The 18,806-nt window shown below is 34.6% G+C and overlaps 5 protein-coding genes across 6 annotated transcripts; 1 reads left to right on the top strand and 4 right to left on the bottom strand.

The window, feature by feature from the left end:
* Positions 1-67: 67 nt before the first annotated feature.
* Positions 68-1,898, bottom strand: LOC139817399 (uncharacterized). The gene is made up of 3 exons (XM_071785449.1): positions 1,739-1,898; positions 797-1,470; positions 68-351 (listed from the first exon to the last, which is right to left on the bottom strand). The coding sequence occupies exons 1-3, from the start codon at positions 1,770-1,772 to the stop codon at positions 115-117; spliced, it is 945 nt and encodes a 314-aa protein (XP_071641550.1). The 5' UTR covers positions 1,773-1,898; the 3' UTR covers positions 68-114.
* Positions 1,899-3,975: 2,077 nt separating this feature from the next.
* LOC139817401 (uncharacterized) lies at positions 3,976-6,141 on the bottom strand. Of its 2 annotated transcripts, none has more exons than XM_071785451.1 (3): positions 5,459-6,141; positions 4,254-4,861; positions 3,976-4,188 (listed from the first exon to the last, which is right to left on the bottom strand). In XM_071785451.1, the coding sequence occupies exons 1-3, from the start codon at positions 5,487-5,489 to the stop codon at positions 3,979-3,981; spliced, it is 849 nt and encodes a 282-aa protein (XP_071641552.1). In that variant the 5' UTR covers positions 5,490-6,141; the 3' UTR covers positions 3,976-3,978. The 2 variants fall into 2 exon arrangements, with proteins under 2 accessions (XP_071641552.1, XP_071641553.1); XM_071785452.1 differs by having other exon boundaries at positions 3,976-4,183.
* A 140-nt stretch (positions 6,142-6,281) lies between these two features.
* On the bottom strand, positions 6,282-8,040 carry LOC139817398 (uncharacterized). The gene is made up of 3 exons (XM_071785448.1): positions 7,881-8,040; positions 7,004-7,713; positions 6,282-6,739 (listed from the first exon to the last, which is right to left on the bottom strand). The coding sequence occupies exons 1-3, from the start codon at positions 7,909-7,911 to the stop codon at positions 6,506-6,508; spliced, it is 975 nt and encodes a 324-aa protein (XP_071641549.1). The 5' UTR covers positions 7,912-8,040; the 3' UTR covers positions 6,282-6,505.
* Positions 8,041-8,394: 354 nt separating this feature from the next.
* On the bottom strand, positions 8,395-10,660 carry LOC139817400 (vitellogenin-2). The gene is made up of 3 exons (XM_071785450.1): positions 10,493-10,660; positions 9,393-10,066; positions 8,395-9,015 (listed from the first exon to the last, which is right to left on the bottom strand). The coding sequence occupies exons 1-3, from the start codon at positions 10,521-10,523 to the stop codon at positions 8,776-8,778; spliced, it is 945 nt and encodes a 314-aa protein (XP_071641551.1). The 5' UTR covers positions 10,524-10,660; the 3' UTR covers positions 8,395-8,775.
* Positions 10,661-17,138: 6,478 nt separating this feature from the next.
* Positions 17,139-18,777, top strand: LOC139817402 (uncharacterized). Its single transcript, XM_071785453.1, has 2 exons — positions 17,139-17,298; positions 17,678-18,777. The coding sequence occupies exons 1-2, from the start codon at positions 17,296-17,298 to the stop codon at positions 18,383-18,385; spliced, it is 711 nt and encodes a 236-aa protein (XP_071641554.1). The 5' UTR covers positions 17,139-17,295; the 3' UTR covers positions 18,386-18,777.
* Positions 18,778-18,806: the final 29 nt, after the last annotated feature.

Here is an 18,806-nt window from a genome sequence, read left to right as displayed (position 1 = left end):
TACTTCGTATATTAATTGGTACTGAACATCTATTATATATACACATACAGACTTTTATTATGAGATGTTTTTTTTTAGAATTAACTTTATTGTGTATTCGTAATATTAATATTTTTAATAATTGTTGTTATAACGAACAATAGAAATACTTCTTATATCATCATTAGCAAGTATCTCGGTCTCACCCGGTTTCACGATCGCGGGTGGGTGTCTCGTGGCAGGTCGAACGTCTTCCAAGATTACCTTTTCGATCACGTTGTACGGTGTATTATTTGAAACCGACGTTCCCTTCCATGTTGTAGACGAACTGAAACTCGTTTCACTGATTTCCATGCGACTAACCGTATGTTCCTAAAAAATTACATGAATTTTAAGAATAATTTGTGATTTCACAATTCTTCTTGAGTACGAAGTATTAAACTATCATTTTTTGCACTTAATTATATGAGTCAAAAATATGATATCTGCAATGTAATATATAAATAGGGACATTTACAAATTTTCGCTTATTTAAGAAATAGTTAAAAAATATTACATTAAACATTAGATAACAATTATTACATTCAAAGTGATTAAATTTGTCAGTTGAGGTCACACCATAAAAAATGAGTTATATTAAAATCTAATCTTCGCTTGAATTTGCCAAGATTTTTGAAATAAAATCCCGTAAAACATCAATATTAAAAAAAAAACTGAAAACAAATTAAAATTATTACAAGCAATCATGAGGAGCATAAGCATTCGACGAACTACAATATTGTTTAATATAATTAATTATAATTTATAGATAACTTACCAAATCCACATCCAAGCGTTCGCAGACGACCGTGTCACCGTATTTGCGATAGTAGCTGTCTGCGTAGCAGCTACAATTGTTGAGATTCGTTGTCTTGTCGATGACGAGGGTTTCGGTAGAAGTCATATGCATATTCCACGGTAGTAGTTTCAATCGAAAACCGCGATGAGATCTCGTCTCTGCGTTTTCAGTCCCGGTACGATGATACACGTTGAAGGTGACGTTACATTTGCCTATAGTGGATGCAGTTACACTCTCGAATGTGCCGTCTCCGATGTTATTGAAATCGTCACCGGGATGCAGCTGCTCGGCCATCATCTTCAGGATGTTAAGGTCGTAGGTGTGCGTCAGCTGGCTCGTAATGATATTCTCGATGCCTTCCTTGTTAAAGACTAGCTCGATAGGCGCATTGGTCATGTTTCGCCATCGGTTCACGACACCGCTCTCCTGGATGATACCAAAATCAAGACCATTGACGTACCGTTGGCTACAGCTCAAAGTGTTATTTTTCTTCGGGATGCAATGCAATCGAGAGGTGATATGATAACCAGATAGGCCGCCACACGCTGAAACGTGACGAGGACACTGCGGTATCCCCGTCACGTTCATATGAACGGTGAAGACGTACTCGGGTCCATATGGCCACGCACCATCCTTGATGGGAAGTTGCACGACTGAGATAGGAAGAAGAGAAAAATTTTCATGAAGCAATTTGTAAAATAAGATATCACTTTTATCTTGGATATCATATTATTATTACGCAATTATTATACTTGTTATAATTATCGCGGCTTTGCATTCTGTTTGTAAAATTTGTTATTTGTTATTGAAAGAAAATATTCCTACAAGAAATATTGCTGTTCTTCAAATTTTAAGAAAGAAAATATATAAGATAGAAGTATAAATTGTAATGATACTCCAAGTTATGAATAATTGACTTACCTAAAAAGAATGGTATAAACGTTGCCACAAACATGTTGCCGTATACAAACTGTGGTTTGACGCCACTCTGAATCTTAAAACCGTTTTCATATCGCTTTTATACCGCTATTGTTCAAGACGTTCTTATTATGTAATTCATTTTAATTCACTCGACGCGCTCAGCGCTAATTATTAGACGACTTCGTGGAAATGTAACGCACTTGCAACTTTGACCTCTAACAAATTCGCTACAATTGCATATTTCCTAGACAAGACTAATCGTGTGTTACAACGTTAGAACTTTTACACGAATATATACTTATATCCAAATTCATTCCATAGGAAATATTATCCTCCCTTAAAGTAAAGTATTCGTAATGAAATTGTCTTTGGTTTAGTATGATTACTCGGAAAAGTCACTGATTAACTACATGCCTCTAAAAATATTGGAAGCTTGGCTTTTCTCAGGAATTATATTTCCTGGAATCTTAAAATCAAAAACACATTAGTGTTGAATTAAGTGGAGAGAAAGAGAGAGAGAGAGAGAGGGAGGGAGGGACGGGATACGGGATGGAAAGGATTAAGACATCAGAAACGAAAAGAAAGAAGAAACTTAATTTTATTTTAAGATACTGTTCCTTTAAATCTATTTACAGTTTCATAGTTTTAATTTGATTAAATATTTAATACCAACAAAATATATATACTTAACCTTTTTATGAATTGAAAAAGTGTCAGCTTAGTATCACAAGTGGGATTTTACAATTGCCGAAATGTCAAATCGATATTGACTTTTGGGAGTTCAGGCTATTTATTTCTATATGATTAAAGATATCTACAATTTTATGAATAATTGCAAATGAATAAGTGCAAATGAGCAAACGGTTTTATTACGTACTTTTATTACATAAATGTATATCTATAAAAGACATATTAAGTGTCATATGTACAATAGAATTACAAGTGATAGTTCGTTCCATTTTAAACAAATTAAATCTAAAAATGTTGCCAAGATTATATTTAAAAAATTGATGTTTTGATTCTTAGAAAGTATATAACTTTCTAACTAAGAGATCGATAGTTTAGAGAAATTAATTTTCTGTTATGCGTCTATGAAAAATTTTTGATACCGGTTTCCCAAAAGATCGGTAACGAAAAATTATACACTTTATGGTATTCCCCGGGAAATTCCACCCCTAATTCATATACAATTCTTTAAAATTCGGTCAATTATTTCCCAAAAAATTGGAAAAATTTCGGATACCGGTTCCCAAAAAGATCGGTAACGAAAAACTATACGCTCTATAACACTCCCCGAAAAATTATACCCCTATTTTATATACTTTTGATAAAAATTCGGTCGAATAGTTTAAGAGTGTATAATTAAAGAACATACATACATACAGACATTCTATTTTATATATATAGAGATTTAAGATTGTAATATTGTATTAATCTAATGACTAATATGTTTAAGGGTTCTTTAATGCGAGACATGCTTTCTCGAATAACATTAGGTAATAAAAAGTTTTATGCAACACGTACATGGAAAGTGCCCCATTACGCACGCTACGCGTGCGTGATAGACCACTTTCCAGGCACTTGCAACATAAAATAGGGAGTGTAAGTCGTGTGTAAAGTAAAATGCCTTTGGCTCGTGCGTAAACTCCGCACCCGGGAATTTTCATCTTACCTCACTTATTTGTTACACAAATAACTATTAAAGTGCTGTTACAAAATGTTTTATATATGTATGTATGTATATACATTGATATATTTTATATTTGTAATTCTTGTTTTAGGATACGGTCACATTGCACCGAAAACAAAAAATGGAAAAGTAGTAACTATTTTTTACGCCAATCTCGGCATTCCTCTTATGTTGCTCTGCCTATCAAACATTGGAAACGTGATGGCGTCGAGTTTAGGTAACAGACAATATTTAATCTCACACACACACACACACACACACACACACACACACACACACACACACAACATTTACTTACTAGTTTTCATTAGCGCTGAAAAATAATCGTTTTTTTTTCGTATTCATTGTATTTTTAGGTTTCTATATTGGAAAGTGTGCTGTTACGTATGCACAAAACCACCAAAAAAAACGACGAGGACGTAACAACATGATTATAGGTCGCATTCTGTTCGTCAACCAGGGTAATTTTATACATGATACATTATAAAAGTTTAAAAAAATGTTTTATTCTAATAATTGTAACATATATAGGTAATATAAAAATGTATTTTTATTTAAAATTAAAATCGATCAGTTTGCCGTGGAGAAGAGTCGGAAGTTTATTTTTCGCAGGTTTAATGCTGTTCAAATTAATCTGTATTAGTTCTTTTAATGACGACACCTCAAATTTGTATCCAACCAAACGTTTGGCTTTTCCATCGAATTCGGTGAAGGTTTCGAATTTGTTTGAATTGATTTGTATTTTGCTGACAAATCTTTCCTGCAAAAATTGTAATGCAAAAATTTTATATACACTGCATGGTACATGCACTTATATATACGTACCATTTCTAAAATTTCCATTGTGAAATCGATATATCGCGGTGAATTAATACATTCTGTCCGAGATTTCTCAATCGAGAGAGTCGTTCCAGGTTTCGCATCGGCCAACGGCAATATCACGAGCCGAAAATCGGCATTTTCTTTCTCGAGCGTGTCCGTCTCGACTTTTTCACGTGTGATATCATACGTGGTCGCGCAATTTCCCATTGACGAATTCTCCCTGATCATAAACTGCGATATGCCAATTTTGCCCTGATCGACAATCACGTTAAACTGATTGGCGATCTTTCGGAGGATGTTGACGATTACTGTATTAGATAATGGAAGGTCGATTATCAGGCCTTTTACGCCATGCTTGTTAAATTTGATTTCAAACGTTCCTCTTGCTAGTATTTCTCGCGTTATGTTGTAATTATCCGATTCCGTAAAGTTGGTCAAATAGCAGAATAGATTGTCCGGCATTTTGGGACGACATTTTACTGTAGAAATCAATTGTACCTGCTCAGGCTTATGGTGCTCATGAAAGTTTTGAATATAAGTGATGTTCAGGTCGTACACGTATTCTGGCCCAAACGTCCATTCCGACGTGTCGTTGACAACTACGTTGGCCGCTGAATAAATATAACGGAAAATTTAATCAAATTTAATATATTAACATACCTGTCGTTAAAAAGATATAATTTTTGTAAATAAAATTTCCTAATCTCTCTAGTCATGTACGAGATACTTACTCCTCCCTCTCTAATTTTCTCATTTTTCGAAAAATTTTATTCTAAACCTCTAATAATTTTTAAGCTCTTCTCAGTAAAAATATTGAAAAATCAATAATGTAGACACGTCTCAAACCAGTTACTTATATTAATACTATTAATAAAAAACACCATTTTGATTGTATAAGACAGATTATAATGATTCGTCATGAACAGTAGCATTTTTAAGAGAAATGCAGGCAGATAAATATATCTAAATAGTCATATTTGAATTTCCCTGACTAGCTGTTCTTTTTATTATATTTTATTTTACTTTTGTTACATATATTCCACCAATTTTTAAAATATCTGCAATATCGTAAGATCGAGTGCACGATAATATATATATGTTGCATTTGTTTAAACGCAATTTCGCATTTGGATAGAATGCGACGAATGCGACGTTAGAATGGTAGGCACTTGGATTCAGGCAGTTGTACTTGTTGATGGCTTACCAACCTAGGAAAAACGGGATCAGGATGACGTTCATCTCTACGCTTCGTTACGCACGTCGATACTACTCTTTTTACACTCCCACGCTTCTTTATATTAGAACCTGCTCATGATCTAACAGCCTAACATTCAACAGCGCTTGCGTCTCTAATGAGACGCTATATGACTACACGTGACACATAAACGTTTATGATCGTATGCATGTACGATCATAAATTACGATAATATAATGTAGGCAACATATACAGAATGTCGTTACTTTAACGTTTATGTTCACGAAACTAATATTTGCCCTGATTAATTCCATCAAAATAAAAAATTTATACTATTGTACATTCTAAAGCGTTTATTTATGACATCGTACCAAATAAAAATGTTATACTATTTTTAAACATACTTCATTCTTTAAAAGGTTAGGCGTTCTTTTCACAATTATATCTTGCAATTATAATTATAAGATAATTATAACGTACGTGATTGTACGTCTTTTATCGTGACAACAAGCGCACTTTAATAGGCGAAGAGCAGATTAAGTATTTCGTCGAAAGTACATTGTATTTTATACGACATAATGGCAAACACATTTCTTGAGAAGATTTGTTAAGCAAAAGTCTTTTTGCACACGCGCTTTAAACAAAGTCAAATTGGTGGTTTTTCAGTTCTCTGAATGTAACGAGAATGATCACTGACAATACAGCGAGAACACTTAAAGCAAGGAGTACTACTGAATGATATTCAAAAAATTAATGTAAATCCCAGTGTAGCTGGAATTATTTTCGACTTAAACTCCCTTAATATAATTATATTTAACGATTTGTAAACTATACACTACATTAAATAATATAAGTTTATTAGAGATTATATATTATACATACATATCTTTTTTTTTCAGTAATGTGTGTTCTCAATGACGTTAATTACAAATAGAAACGTCATTATTACTATATATTGATTATTCATAATCGACTATGGAATATTATTTGTAATTAATTTTCATATATAAATCTGTGAAACGGTTTTTTGGATTTTCTTCAATATGACGAACATTTCGGATTATGCGTCTTCCGAAATAGTTTGTAGATTTGAAAAAGCGAATAGACTCGTCGAGGCTGGGTTTTGGATTTCTGGCAGGGAAGATCGGGCAAGATCTATTCGCTTCAATTTTAAACTTATCTTTTGGTAAGGTCGCATAATCCGCGAATTATTTACCGTTTTCATTACACCCTCCGACATCGTGTAGGATACGAATCTGTCTCTTGAGATCGTGATATGACTGATGGAAGTGGTCTGAAAATAAAAAAAAAAAGAATTTTTTAATATAAAAATGTTGTTCATGCCGATCGAAATTATTGCGTGTTTTAAAGAAAGGAAAATTTTTTAACAAGTTATTTAATATTTTGGAGGGCACAAATTATTAAGAAGCAGATTATTTCAGAATCTTTAACGTTGCAAATTTTAAATATATTAATATTTTTTTTAAATTCCCAAGAATTGTACTTTTTTATTTATACTACCAAATTGAATAACTTTAAAATATTCTCATTATCGTACCATATCCATGTAAAGTTGCCTGTCACCGTGACTATAATCCTCCTGATTTCCAAAAAAGTATATCGTTCTTCGCGGACATTTTTTCGGCTGTCGGATTTTTTCCACCTGAAATCTTTCTATGGCTAAAGAACGCGCGAGGTCTTCGCTCGAGGACATGAATCCAATCTCGAAATTTTCGTTCTTCTCAGTAGAATCATCATCACTTTCCTCGGAATTCGGATCCGTAACGATCTTAACGTCGACTTCGCAGTGACCCACTGTCGAATTTTCCATAATAGTAAATCTATCGCGACGTTCCTGCATCTCGAAACCGACGTTCAGCTGGCTGACTATGATCTTGATCATGTCAATCCTATATCTAGGAATTGACCTAGGCACCACCAGATTCTCGATACCCCTCGAATTGAATCTGATTTCGAAGGGCTCACTGCCCACGAATTTGTATCTCGTGGGTATAAAATTCTTAGCGTTCGAGCATCTATTGTCATTCGGTTCGGGACGTTTGATCCTGGAGTTCTGGAAGTGGCAGCTGAGACTGTCGTCTCCTTTAGGTCGACACTTGAGCTCGGTGGCGGTCATAGAGCAGAAATTGTCGTTCTCCTGAACGATGTTGGCCAGGGACATGTTCACGAGAACGTCGTACGTGCATTCCGGACCGTACATCGCCCATTCGGACTGCCGATGGGCATCATCGACAGTAATATTTGCAACTGTAAAATAACATAATATAGTCAAGTAAGCGAGATCGGTATGGATACAAATAAGTTATGAGATATAATTGTGAAATAAGTATGAATTATATGGATTGTTGAATTTAAAATATTATTCCACTGTCTACGTTAATGATTCACCGATGAAACAAATTTTAAGGACGTACCTAGAAAAAATGGCAGAATCGTCACCAACATAGCTGATATCTGTTCTTTGACTGATGCTTCTGTCTATCATCTGCCTCCTCTTTATACGGAAGATAACTGATTCATATCCTTGAAAATAATTTCACGGCGTACCATTTCCGCTTAGATTCTGCAGATGTCTTCCGTATTGGTTGCGATAAGAGCATTGCCTTCGTACTTAGGATTGCTTTAATAATAATAGCATGCAGCGCAAATGACAGCAAGGTTTAAATTGATAAATTTACCATTTGTCCTGTTTTTATCTGCTCTCGTTGACGACCGTTTGCGCATACATATCTTTATATGTATATAAGTTAAAAGAAATTTTGAAACATTGAACAACCTGGTTTGCAAATGACATATGTATGTATAATATAAATAACATTCACAGAATTAATTAAAAAAATTGTAATTTTTGTAATTAGAAATCGGATCAGAAATCGGATATTGATTAAAAAACAAATTTTGATAAAGTGTGCAAAAATATAATCAATATAAATTTAATATAGACTTTTATTTCTTGCCGTTCTTACAATATTATACAAGTAATAAAGCTTTATTCTCACATATAAAAATTCAACATTTCAATGTTATGACTTTTGCTTATTAATTATTGTCAACATTAGTACGATATAATTTAATTTATAATTATCCCAGATGTCATTCACACGCAACATAAATATTTGCAATATGTTCAACGTGAAAATGTAATATATTGCATAATTCCATTATTGCATAACCGTTTGAAATTTAGATAATAAAAGAAAAAATAATCAAAATAAGTCACTTTGCGACAAGTGAATTTCTTAATTTCGCCTTTCATATCAAACGTTCGTTATTTGTTCGTGCACTATGTAGCACCGACAGTGAAACTATTTAGTTATCTTCCTCGGACGAATCGTCGATTAACCACCTGCCTATGAAGATACTAGCGGGCTCAGCTTCTTTCACAGCTGGCGGTTCGCTCTCCGCAGCTTGAATGGATTCGAGCCTAAGCCGTACGTTCTCATAAAGAGTCGTTACCACTGCTTCAGTTATTTTACTCGTCGTTATCACGTTCGATGTACCGGATACAAATTCTGTCGATGTTATGATGATGTGACCATCCGACAAGCTCTGCAGTAAGAAAAAAAAAAAGAGATTAGACTCAATTATCACAGCAATTAAGCGCGTGGCCAGTGAACATAATGTCTCAAATCGGGAGATATGACGTCTTAAAGACATATATCTCATACATATCTCCCGATTTGAGACATGCGTGTTGTCTGGGTAATAACGTATTAAACATTACTGCATATTGTGCTTTAATTAAATTATATTTTAATTTAAATTTATACTAATAATAAGTTGAAATTAATTCAAAAAGTATTAAAGAGTTAATCATCTGTCAGAGTTCACGATTACAGTAATCTTCATGTTTTACAGAAAAAACGTTCAATTTACAAGTAATTAACGTAAAAATAAATGTACTTAAGTGGTAGAAATGTGCTTACAATATCAGATATAATGTCGCTCTCTTCCCTGAAGCTCTCGGCACTGCCGAAGAAATATGGCACTTTATGCTCGCACATATGCAGGTTCCGGACCTTCCGTATCTGCACCAACTTGCCGTCCTTGAGGCCGAAGACCGGCCTAAGCGCATAGCTGGGTTTCGCGTACAACAAACGTCCCCCGGGCTTCTTATCGATTTTGAAGGTGGTGTAACACTCGCCCTGAGTGAAGTTCTCCATCACGTCGAAGGAATTGTCGCTTCCGATGCCATCGAACATGGCACCTATGCTCAACTGGCCCACGATCATGCGGATCATGTCCAGCTCGCGCGGCTGAATATTCTCGTTCACCACCAGACCATCCAACCCCCGCTTATTGAACTTGATCTCAAACTGATCCTCGTTAACCTCGTAAGCTGGCTGCCGATTTATCGGGCCGGGTGGCACCACCGGTTCCAACGGGTCCAGACTATCCACGTGGAAGCTGCTCGCCTTGGAGTCCTCGAAGTGGCAGCTCAACGTGTCACCGCTCTTCGGCTGGCAGATCAGTTTTGACACCAAGTTTAGCCGCACGCTACCATAGACACCCTCCTCTGGAATCGCCGTGCAGTTCACCTCAACTTGGAACGTGTATTCCGGTCCATGTTCCCATGGCTTGTCCACGGTGAGATGCGCGGCTGAAGAAAAAAGGTCATTATGTCATTGCGCGCACTGAACAAGTTATGACAGCTGATCAGGCGACGTTTATTATTCGACTAGAAAGATTGAATGGGCCGGTTAAGCATGAATGAACCTAGATTAGAGTGGTGGTGACGTCAAACGGGCCGACCGCGACGGTTAAGTCTACGGTTAAATATTTCAATTACCTAGTGTTTTTCATGTTTCTGATGGATATTATAATATCCATCATATTGTTCGGTTACGCAATCGATTGTTCGATTCGCGACACACCGATTCGGACGTGTATCATTCTGGCTATCGGTACTTACAATAGGACGCTCTTTGACAAAACGAGAATCGATCACAAAGTACCGGAAATGGTGAATGCGATTCGAGTCGAGTCGAGTCGCTATACAGGTGTCACAATAATTCCAAATTCTCACCTAAAAAGAACGGTATCACTACCACGTTCATGGCGACACCGTGCAACGTTGATCTACTTTAATGGAGTTACTGATGTACGGGCTGCTCTTATACGAGTGGCTAAACTGCACTACTGACCTCTTCTTACGATTAGCCAGCTCCAATTTATCCAAACCCGTTCTCTATTTGGCACTGGAAAATAAAGCGTCTGCATAAGAATAATATCTTTAGAGATCAACGATGGCATAGCGATGGCGTTTGGATAAGAAATAAATAACGATTAAATATATGGCTTTGCGGATTCGATTATTTGTCGACGTAATTGGATAAACTCTATTTTCAAGCGCACATGTGTTATATTTATAAATATAAGAGAAGTAGGAGAAAAGACATTTGTGTGAAATAAGAATAATAAAGCTTAATGAAAAATAGGCGATCAAGAAAGTCACTTTTTGACTATATTAGTTATTTAAATTAATTTTTCTTATTGGTCTCGCTAATATCCGTCGTGATTTATCTATGAATCGTGTATAATAAAAAGTACTTAATAATTATGTTCAATAAAGCCATATCTAAAGGAAAATAAGATGCCCAAGAGATTTCTTATCACAAATTGTACCTGTCGTTTCATATCCATGAGATTAAGAATCAATTTCCATGTGATTTTGACGAATATTAGAAGTAATTCTATTAGGTATTATAATAAAATATTAGAAGCTTCTAAAAAATATCACAAGATTTTCCCGTTAGATTTCAATCTGCCCTTCGCGGATGATCTCTGACACTGACAATAGGCAGTGATGAGTCTTAATCGAATAATGGAGTGGACCTAACTGACCTAGGAGAAACGGCACTCTAACGAAATCTATCGTGTTGATACGAAACGATTCGGTCACATACTATCAGTCGAGAGTTTAACGAACCGGTGCACCAATAAGAGTAATATCTATCGCTATACACACTGTTAATTAATATACATATATGTATATACATTATAAAAATATAAAATCCTTTAGGATGCGTGTGTGGATAAATATAGCAATAAAATTGGGATCGCAAACTCTTGTTGGCGGAATGGAGTACGCGTGCCCCGATATATATGTCGTAAGACTCGGTGCAGTCGCGTCATAATTGAGACGTAAAATATTTGAACGGCCGATACCTACAACGGAGTATGTTTATTGACCCAAGGTCATTGTAATGATTTCATAAGCGATGAAGTGCGCTCGTCATGCGCGGTCTATGGACGATTTAGCAAAAGCAAACGTTGATATAGCAATCCTGTGCGCTAACATAGGAGGTCTGTATGTAACGCATCTCTTCCTTCGTAAGTTCTTGAATTAGAAGTGTATCCGAAAAATTATTTAGAAAAATGATAAATCAGGCCGATTGATAGGTTTGTGTGAACGTCGCAAATTTATAAGAAAGAGCTTGCATTATTACAAAATTTGCGAAGAAAATGTAACTTGTGGAATATCTTTGTGGCTAATACTCGAGCAAGAAAGTGGAGTTCTCGCGGATCAAGTGACATAATTTTGCCATTAACACATGGATAAGACAATGATCTCGTTTGTGATATTTAAGTAGGTAAGATGACCGATAAGAAATGACATATAAGTTAGCTTATACTAACTTATGCTGCTTAAGCACTTTAACTTAAAGACCACCGAAATAGATTTTTGCATTTTAGTCAATTTGCTATTTAGCTCTTTATTTTATATATACAATTATTATTGTACAAAAATATAAATAACACAAAATATAATTTTATTTTAAATTATTCATATTGCATAAGTATGATGTATTATAATTAATTGAGAAGATTGTGAGGAGAATCAGAAATGTTGAGAATTTTTTTTAGATTTTTTTCACTAGTTAGTTTTTGATATATAATACTACAACATTAAAGAATCTTGAACTCTGTTATAAATGATCTAAAAACTAATCGGTGGCAAAATTTAAAATAATTTACATGCTAATATTATTTATAAAACAGTTTGTATGTACATTCAAACGGCATAAAGATGGCTTGTAAAAATTGCAATAATTTCTTCATATTGATAACAATATTATAATGTTCGACTTTCAAATAGAACCAATATGGCCATCTAGTAGTACAATTCTGCAACTGAAGCCAAGTTCTTCTCACAATCAGACGGTAATTACGTAATTTTGAGAAATCAAATACCGATATCAAATATACAGGAATTAAGACTTGTATAATTTTCACGGAAAAAATGCGGAAACGAGCGGAAGAAACTTTAGCTAATATATCCTTCGGAATTAATCTTTCATGATCTCCGACATCGAGGTAAATCGAACATAATGATTTAATTGTGATAGTATTATATCTTGAATGTACTTCCTGTTTTACAAATTGTACAAGAATTTATATATACATAAAAAAAATTAAAGATTACTTGATAAATCGCGTGTTATGTTAACAACTTAATTTTAACATAGGCATGAATATATTCTCTTATGATATTTTATATTTATGTATATTTATGTAAAAATTTTATGTGATTATTGCTGATAGATCTATATATACGTAGGTATGTATGTAATGTATACATGTATCTGCACTTAAAATGTATGTTCTGTAATTAACAAAAGTTTTAAATGAAACTGTAGTTCCTAGAATTTTAAGTTTGGAAATTTTAACACAAAAATCGATAAAGTATCAAGAGAACATAATCGGCAAAGAGGATGCACTATGTAAAATTATATATTTCACAATTTTGTAAAACCCACCATTTAAAAGTAAATATTTAAGACTGAAAGAAACTTGATAGAAGATTAAGATTGATAAATGACTGTGGAATAATGGGGCTTACGTAACAATGTCACGACTAGTTTCGCCGTACCATCCTGGCACAATGAAATCGAACTGTTGCATTTATAACGTACCTTCCTCCTGCTTATTCCTGTACATTTATCGATTCAAGAACGGCGTGTTTATTTTATCTCTTGTCTATCTATATGTCTCTTGTAAGAATTATAATTTTTTAGAAAGTGGTTGTGTGTCATACAAGAATCTCGAGATACATTTAAAATATAATCATGGAAGCTTTTTGGAAATAAAAAATATGTACATTTGTACATAATTCAAGAAGAATAATACTCTATTATTCACACACACAATCTTTTATATTCAACATTTTTTAAGTAAAAATAAAAACAAATACTATTATTGAGTAATAGATTAGCATATTTCATTATGCTAAAGACACTATGTTTAAATTTAAAAATGATTTCCAATACACTTCCTTATCGATGATTCTGCGTCGTTGTATTATATAATTTTTGTTCGATGACAAGAAAAAATCCGTCACAAATCACGAACAGTTATTTTTATAATATCGTATGATTTAAATTTTATTTCATTTTATGCCATAATACGATGACGAATACGATTAGACAATAATTTATTATCTAAGGTTTTTCGATATAATTATTATTGCACTATTAATTTTATTATTACTTAATTAACAGCTATATTGCTTTATTATAATGTACGATTATAAAAAAAATGTATAATTATATATAATTTATTCTCATAATTGTTTTATATATCTATAATATATAAATAAAATATAATAATATTGACAATAACAAATTACATAAATAATATAATAAATAGGGAGGTTGTATATATTTATTCATAATTTAATTTAAAATTTCTAGTAACTACTAGTGCGCGAAACGCAGGAATACATCACTATTTACTTTACGATTTCTTTATTGATCTGCATATCAAAGATCATCGTTTTTCATTCGGGCAGGCGAGTATCTGACGCGCAGTTATTCCAATGACGTAGGTGATTCCGAACTTTATATACACAGTGACTTATGTTATAAACCCACGTAGCAAGTTTTTAGGCGTGTCGAGGTTGATTTGTACAAATATGTAATACGGAATAAATATAATAAATTTTTTCGCTAAAGCGTTTATCTGAAGTATTAATAAAAATATTCGTCTTATAAAAATAAATTAGCATTTTTAGAATATAATATTCAAGTTATAAATGCAGGCAAATCTATCTTGAGATCCATTTTTTAGCCACTTATATTTATCATAGAAAATGATCTTAAAACCCAATTGTCTCATCGTGATCGAGCAGTTTTGCCATTTGCACGATTTTGATGACAACAAATGTTCATGAAAGTCGTACTGCAAACGAGATTTCGCTTTATCATTTTTAACGGGAACTATGACTTCTCGCTGGTAACTCACGGTGAAATTTATCACGCCTGATAGTTCAAAGCTGGTTGGGAAAAACCCAGTTCAGCACCGTTTCCATTAAAGCCCGCAGCAGCAAGCGGCCTTTAATTCCCACAATCTGATTCCATCATGGTCAGACGAGAAGAACGATCGTAAATACGTTTTGCTTTAACTATATTTCTGTTTCGCGTGACCGCGATTTGCGAGAAAATCGTAAAAGCGCTCTCGATTAGATGCACAAGCACGAAGGCAGTGTAATTCACAAAGAGAAGCATCGTATGCCTCATCTAATCACTTCTGAGAAAATTTCGTTGCCATTTAGAAGCTGAAGATACACTGTCTACGTCAATTTTCTATTGTAATGAGTAAGTTTCTATTGTAAATTATATATAAATATATTCGTATTGGACATACATGCACATGGCACAGGAAGTACTATTATATATATATTATTATAAATTAAAAATCCTAATTTTACGTAATGTGGCTTAGTACGTTACTGAAATTAAACTTCTCGTGCCTACGCTACTTAAGTGTTTTTCAAGACATCCCGTGCAGATTACTGATCTGGTATTTCCGCGTTGATACGCCAACGGCAAAATTGGAATTTTGCTTTAACCAACTGGACGTACTTAAACGATGAGTTATTCATCAAGAATAAGAGTAAACATTCCGTTGTCACAGAACGAGAGAAAAAAATCTGTTCGTTCCAAGAACCGACAAAGAAACCGCGACTTGAACGTGAAAACCGCGTGAAGATAAAAATCTGAAGACAAAAGTCGGAATACAACGAAAAAAACGAGTTCTAAGAAAATCTTCAGAGGAAAATGTACTAATTTTCCATCCTCCTGTCGTTCCTGTATGTCATTAATTGTTTTTGTCGCTGTTTTGTAATTACCATAGTTCACGCGAGTTATCGATAGAAATTATAAGCGAACTTAATTGCGACACCCGAGATATTTTTTATGTGGATAAGTGCTGCACATAAGCTTGGAGAAATAATGTTATATTTATCAAAGTACTATCTATATTGAATGTTCTGCGAATGATTTATGATAAAAGATTTGCAAAATATGTAATTCTTGAGATTACTGCAACATTACTCCCATTTCTTCGTAATGATCGAGAATCTTTAGTTAAAAGCGACATGTGAAAATTTAGTTGATACATCACAAATAATAAGATAATTTTTATCTTCCATATATCTTTTTTATTACGCGTATGATAAAGATTACGTTGCCATGAACTACTGATCGTACAAATAATTTTTGCAATCCGCTTTTGCTTTCATACGTTGCTTATCTTTTAAACATTAACGAGAATGGCGCGCTCCATCAGGGATCTATGAAAATATGCTAGCATTAAAAGTATCGGTACTTTCCAGAGGTCTTTGTAAGGTTACGGCATCGTTTGAGATATCATTTTTTACTAATGTTTCTCGTTAATGTAATTAAATAATCGCATCGAAATTGCCGCGTGGATTTTGCTGCTATCGTTATTTCTATGAAATTCGTTCCAGGCAAAAATTCATGCGAATAAACAACTCGTATCTCTTTCTTCACGAACAATATCTGCGGATTCGCAATGACATGGATTTATCGACTTAATTAAATTCAACATCTTGTTAAAACCGCAATGAAAAGCCACGATAAATATGGGCGAAGATATAACGTGCTGGCGAAGCTGGAAAAGCATGAAATTTGTCAGTGTTGCTGACAATGCTGACCTTGCAATTTCACAGTTCGCTATTCAGACATGATTATTCCAAAATTCTCATAATCTTTCGAATGCATACCTAGGAAATAAGTTCATTCATTATTCACTCTCGATTGTTATTGACTAATTAGAAATTAACAGAAGAATAACATCGGAATTACGAAATTCTAAATTTCGTATTCTCTAGAATGTCTAGAAGATAGTAATTCTGAAAAAATGAAAAGATAAGTCAAATGGTTGCAAATCCGAATTTCAAGGTATTATTATTTATTTCTTTTTTTCCTCGATATTATAGAAGAGCTTGATATGCAAAAGAAAGAACAAAACCTTGTTTTATATATATAGTATATATTCCACATACTCCTTCTGTGTTTAGAATCACATTTAGCAAATAATATCACCAAGTCTTGTGCGAATTCGAATTTAGGGAATTCACCGATCGCGGAATTTACGCGCGTGAATGAACCGAGATCGAAAGAATGACTGACGACGTAACTTGATTGTCGTGATAAATTGCGAGTTCATTTTCTTCGCTCGAAACTTGGCTCGCGGATGCGCATTCAGGGAATATTTTCTTATCCGGCGGTGATGATTTATTTACATCACTTTGCAGACTTTAACGTCCAGCAAGATAACGCAAATCCAACGACTGGGGGAAGTTGCAGTCAAGTTTCCCACAGACGCATGACTCGTCGGTTTCGTAGTGGGGATCACGGTAAAATCGAGCGATTTATATAGAAGAAGGAATGCTTGCCACACCAGCATTTGAGTTTCGAACGGTGAATCGCATGATCGTTAAATCTCCCAGTCCCGTTGGATATCACTGGTGAAATTTTTGCGTGTTTATCGAGTTTACTAAACGCCTCGAGATATTTGACAATCATGGTAAATAGACTTTTCTAATGTGGTATATTCTATAATGATTATTTTTATTAAGAGAATAATTTCTGTAATTTCTATAATTTCTCTAATTTTAAATAATTTTTTTTATAAACAAACATTTACAAAGAGAGGGAAAAAAAGGGGAATTTATTGTTTCTCAATCAAAAATATTATGTATTAGTATTTATATTATATACTATGTGTAATTTAGAAGAGAGATTGTTTGAATAATTTATATTTATTTCAGTATCAACGTTTAGTTAATAATAACCTTCCCAAATAATTTAAATTTGTTAAATAATGCAGATACGAAATTCTTATAATTTTTTGAAAGTATAATCATTCTTCGTCCATCGAAATTGAGATTATTTTCCCATTACAGCTGAAATACACCATACTCTTCACCACTGTGTTCTGCATGGTGCAGTCGCAACGACCGTGGCATGCTGGGAGCGGTTCTCGTCTGCCTCAAGTTCTGCCTCAATATATCGATGAGCGAATAGCGGCGGAGCAAGCGGCTCAAGCAGGTCAAGCAGCTCAACCGGCTCAAGGAAATCAAATCGTACCGAATCAAGGGATTCAAGGAACCTCAGGGAGCCAAGGAGCTCAAGAAATTCCAGTGCGCCAAGGGGCACAAGGAATCCCAGTGAATCAAGGAGCTCAAGAAATTCCAGTGCGCCAAGGGGCACAAGGAATCCCAGTAAACCAAGGGGCTCAAGGAATCCCAACTTATCAAGGGGCTCAAGGAATTCCAACTTATCAAGGGGCTCAAGGAAATTCAGCTGGACAAGGAGTTCAAGGAACTCCAATAACTGGTACCGGTAACACGCTGCTCGGAAACCGAATTGACAGTGGAGATGGCGGTTTTGCAGCTGCACCGCCTCTGAGCACGACCATAAATCCAGCTGATCTACCGGTCGATGCTCACGGCGATATTGACCTGGTGAACAGGATCAAGACCTGGCCGAGGGACAAGCAACCCTTCTGGTACATCAACTGGCAGGCGATCCAAGCCCATCGTGGCGACGTGAACAACACTGGCCAGCCAGCTCAGACGCAACCGAACTCGAGATCGTTCTTCGCGGGTTAAGACTTAAGACACCGGACGAATTCTAAATCGGACAACCGACAAGACTGTAAATTTAAGCATTTGCTTCTAGCAGTAAGATAAGGATCGTCGATATTTATGGTCGTTGACGACAGCGGTTATTCCTAGTCAAAACTGTCTCGTTGGAGAACGCGATTTCACATTTACGTTTCGGAGAGTCGTCAAACAGAATTATTTATATCGATCCGGTTTCTCGAGGACAGAGGATTCGGATTTTCGGACGCGATCGAAAGAAAGGTCACGTGATTGTGCGAATTCGCATGACTTGCTTTTATATACAATAGAATTAGTGACCTTTATACGAAAAAAAAACAGAAATAATGATATTATAAAACTCTAATTACAGAATAAATTTTAATATTTCCAGAAAATAATCATACCATTTATTTCAAAACATTACTGA

The sequence above is a fragment of the Temnothorax longispinosus genome, chromosome 8 (genome assembly GCF_030848805.1).
Source record: "Temnothorax longispinosus isolate EJ_2023e chromosome 8, Tlon_JGU_v1, whole genome shotgun sequence".
In the NCBI taxonomy this organism is placed as follows: Eukaryota; Metazoa; Arthropoda; class Insecta; order Hymenoptera; family Formicidae; genus Temnothorax; species Temnothorax longispinosus.
Note: the sequence above shows the minus strand (reverse complement) of the source record. Positions and strands in the feature narration are given on the sequence as shown.

Coding starts and splice junctions, on each gene's coding strand:
- LOC139817400 (XM_071785450.1), bottom strand. CDS start 10,523: ATGAACGTGGTAGTGATACCGTTCTTTTTAG. Junction 10,067..10,492: donor AGTGATACCGTTCTTTTTAG/GTGAGAATTTGG, acceptor TTTTTTCTTCAG/CCGCGCATCTCACCGTGGAC. Junction 9,016..9,392: donor GCGACATTATATCTGATATT/GTAAGCACATTT, acceptor TTCTTACTGCAG/AGCTTGTCGGATGGTCACAT.
- LOC139817399 (XM_071785449.1), bottom strand. CDS start 1,772: ATGTTTGTGGCAACGTTTATACCATTCTTTTTAG. Junction 1,471..1,738: donor GTTTATACCATTCTTTTTAG/GTAAGTCAATTA, acceptor TTCCTATCTCAG/TCGTGCAACTTCCCATCAAG. Junction 352..796: donor AACGCTTGGATGTGGATTTG/GTAAGTTATCTA, acceptor GTAATTTTTTAG/GAACATACGGTTAGTCGCAT.
- LOC139817401 (XM_071785451.1), bottom strand. CDS start 5,489: ATGAACGTCATCCTGATCCCGTTTTTCCTAG. Junction 4,862..5,458: donor CCTGATCCCGTTTTTCCTAG/GTTGGTAAGCCA, acceptor ATATTTATTCAG/CGGCCAACGTAGTTGTCAAC. Junction 4,189..4,253: donor CAATGGAAATTTTAGAAATG/GTACGTATATAT, acceptor CAATTTTTGCAG/GAAAGATTTGTCAGCAAAAT.
- LOC139817398 (XM_071785448.1), bottom strand. CDS start 7,911: ATGTTGGTGACGATTCTGCCATTTTTTCTAG. Junction 7,714..7,880: donor GATTCTGCCATTTTTTCTAG/GTACGTCCTTAA, acceptor GTTATTTTACAG/TTGCAAATATTACTGTCGAT. Junction 6,740..7,003: donor GGCAACTTTACATGGATATG/GTACGATAATGA, acceptor TTTTATTTTCAG/ACCACTTCCATCAGTCATAT.